Raw genomic sequence first — 6,915 nt, forward strand, 5'->3', positions numbered from 1 at the left:
AGAATACAATTATACATACCCCCATCCTTGGGAAGTTATACATGTACAAATACTTAAGTGTGACAAGTTAAAATATATTATTTTAACTATTATTCCAAAATTTAATAATTATAATTTAAGTTTAAATATTTATTATTTTAACAAATAATTATATAACTTGGAATAATATTAAAGACACAATGAAACGTAACTCAAAGACACTAATTAATGCTAAGTCAAGGCACGACCCGCTCGTCTAATAACCTGTATTACGTTGTAGGTAGTCGTGTACACTAGTAGCAGCTTGAGTTACGTCGGATTGAAGAACACAAAACTGTGAGTTCATGTCCCCCTTTTCTTTTAACTGTTTTCAGTTTTATAACTTCGGGGGTGAAGTACATGTACAAATGGTTTACAAACGTTTACATGTGGTATGGTTAGCTAAGGAAGGTACTGCTAGATCATGTGAGTGGTGGGTACAACGCTTAAGACCATTAATCCTCATTGTAGGACCGAGGGACATGAGTGATAGATCTATTTGGGTGTAGCGAGCCCCACCCATGTGGACCGGGGTTTGGCCCATGAGGTGACTATGTCTTACAGTCGGAAGCCCGATGCAAAATCTGCTAGGTTTGAGCCTTCCTGCATCACGTCACACATATTAATGGCCTTGCAAACCATTAATCGATCTGTTTTCCTGGTTTGCTTTCATACCGGGGTTTTACGAAACATACATACTTACAATAATTTCAAAGGTTTATTCGTGCACACATACAAAACACATGAACTCGCTCAATTTTTGTTGATGTTTTCAAACTACATGTATTTCAGGGAATTAAATGTGGATCTGGCAGGTGTTTGGAAGTCTAAAGTGATGTTGGAAATAAAAGATGTCATCAAGTGTCTAAGGGTTTGGAATTTGTATCTTATCCGGGATAAGATACATAATTCAAAGCCTGGTTTTTATTAATGTCTTTTGTCGAGTCTTCATGGAACTCTAAAACAATTTGAATGGTTTGTAATTTGGATTTGAAGTCCGTGTTTGGAGTTTAAGACAATGTTGTTTGTGATATTTTAAACTTAATTAATGGATGAACATCTTTGGTTTTTATCATATAGTTGTTTGTTATGGTTGAACGCAATGATATTAAGCAAGTCACACGTAATCACGCTTCCGCAAAAGTCAGGGTGTGACAGTTTGGTATCAGAGCTTCGATTGTAGCGAACTAGGATTCCTTCTCGAGTCTAGACTACAATCATTAGGGCTCTCACGAAAATATTTTTACAACATGTTTTCATTGCATACACGAAACGCCCAGATCCAGTGAACAAACATTTTTACAAAAGGAAAGACAAGAAACACGATTGCAAGGTTTACATTTGTAGTTTAGTCTAGGGTAGACTAGGAAGGATAGAAAGGATTCGTGAGGAATAATGATGATACATGAATTCATGATACATTGTCTTTGATTGCATATTAAATGATAGTGGTTAATATATGTGCATATGTTATGATTGTTTTGTTGCAGACACTATGTCTTCTTCCGAGAGCGGACTGTCAGATATTGACGACCCGATGGCTGTAGTCTCAGATGACGAGATTGCACCGGAGCCAGAGATCTTTACATCCGATACTGAGAGCGACCCAGATATGCTATCAGACGACAAGGACGGCTTTCAGTCGTTCGCGTTGCCTGACTTTGGAGATGACTTACCCCTTGCTGATGGTATTCCAGACGAGGATCCTTTTGTTGTTCCCATTCCAGTCCATGATCATCTCTTCATTGGTCATCCCGATGGTGAGCATATTGTGGCTCCGATCCTCACTCCTGTTCCTCTCGTGGTCATTCCTCCCGAGGATTGGCCTTTTGACGATCTGTTTGATGATGACGTTGATCTGTTTGTTGATGGTCCTCCTGATGATGCCCATGGTGATGGAGAGATAGACGAGGATGTTGTTGCTATTCCACCTCTTGAGAATCCTGTTATTGAGTTATCCTCTGATTCTAGTTTGCACTGTGTCTCAGATTCCTTTGAGTCTGTGACGTCCTCAGCCTTACAGGCGGTCGGATTACGGCGTTACGCTACTGATTCTGACGATGATACTGTGATGTCAGCTGCACCATCTCCGCCACACGACCCCGAGCCTGGTCCTGAGCCAGATCTTGCTCTCGTTGATCAGCCTGATGTTGCACCTGCTGATCCTGAGCCCATACCTGATCATGACCCTATTCCTTTTGGTCTACTAGATGTTGCACCCCATATACCTGACCCAATTCCTGCACCTGTTGATCCTCCTGTTGTTGAGCCATTTGTTCCTCCACCTGCACCCACAGATGTTGCTCCTCTTCCCCCTGTAGAGTCCGATGTCCATCGTGTTGATTTGCCTATTATTTTCCTTCAGGACATACCCGCACCCCGTCCAGGAGAAGGTACTTCTGGTCAGCACCCGCGTGATGATCCTTATGTTTCAGCAGCTCATTCCCAGATCCCTCAGTCTGCACCTTTTGCTCCTTTTACTTCTTCACCACTTGATGAGCCATTCTGATGGTTCCCACCATACTCCATGCCGATTTCAGATCCCTACCATCCCTCTCATTTTGGTTATACACGGGATGAGTTACTTTTATCACTTCAGCTCTAGTTTGAGATTATGAGCCGCAGAGTTTTGGAGCTCGAGCTGAGTCGCGTCCCCTACCGTGTCCTTGTCAGCCTGCTTTTGTTCCCCCTCGTTCATCACCATCCCTTTTTGCTCATCCTCCTGCTCCTCTTACTCCTTTTCTAGAGTTTGATGCTCGATTTCTTACTGTCGAGCAGCACATCAGTTACTTGCTTCGACGTGTCTATGACCTTGAGGAGGAGCTTGCGCATGTACGCAGCTTGCTTTTCTTCCCTCCACCTCCTCCTCCACCATCAACATAGTTGGTTTTTGATTTTATGTAGGTTGCATTACTTTTGATGAGAGCACCACTATTGAGCCGAGCTTGTGAAGCCTTTTGGAGACCACCTTTTGATCGTATGATTTTGTATATTGATAGACTTATTGGACAAGGGTAGTGTGAGCCTGTGTTCCTTTTGATGTGATACACTTTATAAACAATGTAACTATGGTCGACGATTAATGAAAGCTCAATCGTCATGTTCTCATTAAACACGTTGTTGATTTACATGTTTGCGCTATGATTGTGATGTTATATGCTTGCTTGTTATGATAAATGCAATTATATATACGTACTATTCATTATTTAACGAATAAGACCTGACCTACCCGATCTTCTTCTTAGAAGATGCCTCCTCAAAGGAACACTCAGTTGCCCACAACCGAGGTAGAATTACAGGAACGCATTTCACAGGAAATCGCACAACATAAGGCCCTTCGCTCCGAACACAACGAAGGCACCTCAGGGAATAACCCACCTAACTGTAATGTTTAAGTCACTTAAGACACATTACAATACGTTTGGACATTTCCATGTGTCCTTTGCTAATGCTTTTGTGAATGATGTTGCCTGTACACAGGCTGTACTTACAAGCAGTTTCTGGACTGCAAGCCTCTGAACTTTGACGGCACTAGAGCTGCCGTAGCCTTCATGAGATGGGTTGAGAAGACAGATTCGGTGCTGCGGATGAGTAAGTGTGCTCCAGAGCATCAAGTCACTTACATTTCTAGACTATTCCTAGATGGAGCTCTGTCATGGTGGAACCTTCAGGTTCAAACTTTGGGTGAAGCTGCAGCGTATGCGTTGTCATGGGACGAGTTGAAAGAGCTGACGCATAAGAAGTACTGTTCGAGGGCAGAAATTCAGAAATTGGAAACTGAATTTTGGAATATGAAAATGGAAGGTCCCAAAGTAGCTGAGTATGTGCAAAGATTCCATGATTTGTCTCGTGTTGTCCCTTACTTGGTGGAACCAGAGTTCAAGCGAGTTGAACGTTTCATTTCGGGGTTGGCACCCCAAATACTGAGCATGGTAACTGCTTCTAAGCCTCCCACGATTACTGAAGCCATCGACTTGAGTGTGGCATTGACTGAAGAAGCGATTCATTTGGGAAAGTTCTCGATTTCTGAGACCAAGAAGAAAGAGACTCATGTGGAGTCGTCTGGAGAAAACAAAAGGAAGTTTTCAAACTTCAAGAAGGGTACTCGTGCGAACAATAATGCCAACAAGCATAGGGATGCTAACCCACCAGTTGAGGCACAAGTTGGTGCTGCGAGTACTGAGAATAGAGGAAAAGAGTATATGGGCACCATGCCCAAATGTGATGTGTGTCAGTTCCATCATGCTGGTCGATGCAGAGTTGGAAAATGTGAAACCTGTGGAAAAGTTGGTCATTCTAAGGAGACATGCTGGTATGGAACCGGTCGTGGAAATAGTGGTCAAAGAGGAAATGGAAATGGTAATGGCAATGGCAACCGTGGTGGAAAACGGGTATGGGAATAGGAATCAAGGAGGGAATAATAATCAGGAGGTAATGGAAACCGAAATGGAAATGGAAACCAGGCTGGAAATGGAAACCCGGTCGGAAATGGAAATCGTGGAGGAAATAATAATCACCACAACCAAAGCGGTAATGGGAATGGTCATGGCCAAGGTTGTTATGGCTGCGGTGATGCAGGGCACTTCAAGCGGGATCGCCCAAAGAATAACCAAGCTCAGGGAAGAGTATTCAACATTGGAGCTAGGGAAGCTCGCCAGGATCCGAACATAGTCACTGGTACGTTCCCTATTAATCAACATTTTGCATCTGTGCTATTTGATACCGGTGCCAACTATAGTTTCGTATCTCTAGAGTTTAAGAATATATTTGGGTTAGTTGTAAGTAAGCTAGATATCCCGTATTCGATAGAGCTAGCTAATAGGAAGCTAGTAGAAGCTAATGAAGTGATTAGAGGCTGTGGGATAGAGCTTGGAGAGCGTGAGTTCTCGATAGACCTTCTGCCAGTTGAGTTGGGAAGCTTCGATGTAGTAGTTGGGATGGATTGGTTGTCAAGTAATCGAGCTGAGATTGTTTGCCATGAGAAGATTATCCGCATCCCGATGGCGAATGAAGAGACGATCGTGATTCTTGGGGAGAAGCAGGATACGCCTCTACGGATTATCAGTTGTTTGAGGGCACGAAAGTTTTTGCGTAAAGGATATGTTGCATTCTTGGCTCATGTCGTGGACAGGGAAAGCCGAAGAACCGAAGCTCGAAGATATCCCTGTGGTAAGGGAATATCCCGAAGTCTTCCCCGAAGACTTGCCAAGACTACCTCCGTAACGACAAGTCGAGTTCCGTATTGACTTGGTTCCAGGCGCCGCGCCTGGAACCAAGGCACCTTACCGACTTGCGCTTTCAAAGATGCAAGAGTTGTCAGCGCAGCTTCAGGAGCTACTGGACAAGGGATTTATTACACCAAGCTTCTCGCCTTGGGGAGCTCCAGTTCTGTTCGTCAAGAAGAAGGACGGTAGTTTTCGTATGTGCATCGACTACCGAGAGCTGAACAAGTTAACCATCAAGAATCGGTATCCTTTGCCGAGGATTGATGATTTGTTCGATCAACTTCAGGGTTCAAGTTACTACTCCAAGATCGATCTTTGATTAGGTTATCACAAGATGTGGATTCAAGAAGAAAGTATACCAAAGACTGCCTTCAGAACTCGTTATGGACATTACGAGTTTCTAGTGATGTCGTTTGGGTTGACGAATGCACCGGCATTGTTTATGGATTTGATGAATCGGGTTTGCAAGCCATATCTCGATAAATTTGTAATTGTATTTATCGATGATATTTTGATCTATTCACGGAAAAAAGAAGACCATGAGCAACACCTCAGAGCCATCTTAGAGCTGCTAAAGAAGGAGAAGCTCTATGCCAAGTTCTCGAAGTGCGAGTTTTGGTTACGTGAGGTACAGTTTCTTAGTCACCTGGTAAATGATAAAGGAATTCATGTGGAACCCACCAAGATCGAGGCGATTAAGAATTGGGAAACTCCGAAGACGCCAACCGAGATTCGACAGTTTTTGGGTTTAGCAGGATACTATCGCAGATTCATTGAGGATTTCTCCAAGATCGCTCAACCGCTGACCTCCCTTACTCAAAAGGATAAGAAGTATGAATGGGGAGATAAACAAGAAGAAGCTTTTCAGCTTCTCAAGAATAAGCTTTGCGATGCACATATTTTATCCCTGCCCGAAGGCACCGACGACTTCGTGGTATATTGTGACGCCTCGCATCAAGGGTTGGGCTGTGTGCTAATGCAGCGACAGAAGGTTAAAACATATGCTTCGCGGAAATTGAAGGTTCATGAGAGGAACTACACCACGCATGATTTGGAATTAGGCGCAGTGGTGTTTGCTTTGAAGATTTGGCGGCACTATCTGTATGGTACTCGCTGTACTATTTTTACAGATCACAAGAGTCTTCAGCACTATTCGACCAGAAAGAGCTTAACATGAGACAACGACGATGGGTTGAGTTGTTAAATGATTATGACTGCGAGATTAAATATCATCCAGGAAAGGCGAATGTGGTGGCAGATGCCTTGAGTCGGAAAGAAAGGATTAAGCCTATAAGGGTTAGGGCTTTAGAGATGATTATTCAGACAGATCTCTCGTTGCGTATTTGTGCTGCACAAAGAGAAGCTCTGAAGAAAGAAAACATTAAGGCTGAATATCTCCGTGGGATGAAGAAAAAGTTGGTACCCAACGAGGAAGGAACCTTGTATTTTATGGGACGTATTTGGGTTCCGCTTTGTGGTGGACTTAGAGAGGTCATTTTTGATGAAGCTCATAAATCGAGGTACTCGATCCATCCAGGATCGGACAAGATGTACCAAGATTTGAAGGATTACTATTGGTGGCCAAGACTTAAGGGTGATGTCGCTACCTATGTTGTGAAGTGTTTAACTTGCGCCAAGGTGAAGGCCGAGTATTAGAAGCCTTCAGGTCTTC

At 43.3% G+C, this 6,915-nt stretch overlaps 1 protein-coding gene across 1 annotated transcript; it reads left to right on the forward strand.

Annotated features, from left to right (window-relative positions):
• Window positions 1–1,513: 1,513 nt before the first annotated feature.
• On the forward strand, window positions 1,514–2,527 carry LOC110906854 (wiskott-Aldrich syndrome protein family member 1-like). The gene has a single exon (XM_022151924.1). The coding sequence runs from the start codon at window positions 1,514–1,516 to the stop codon at window positions 2,525–2,527; it is 1,014 nt and encodes a 337-aa protein (XP_022007616.1).
• Window positions 2,528–6,915: the final 4,388 nt, after the last annotated feature.

The sequence above is a fragment of the Helianthus annuus genome, chromosome 14 (genome assembly GCF_002127325.2).
Source record: "Helianthus annuus cultivar XRQ/B chromosome 14, HanXRQr2.0-SUNRISE, whole genome shotgun sequence".
Taxonomy (NCBI): domain Eukaryota; kingdom Viridiplantae; phylum Streptophyta; class Magnoliopsida; order Asterales; family Asteraceae; genus Helianthus; species Helianthus annuus.

Coding starts and splice junctions, on each gene's coding strand:
- LOC110906854 (XM_022151924.1), top strand. CDS start 1,514: ATGTCTTCTTCCGAGAGCGGACTGTCAGATATTGACGACCCGATGGCT.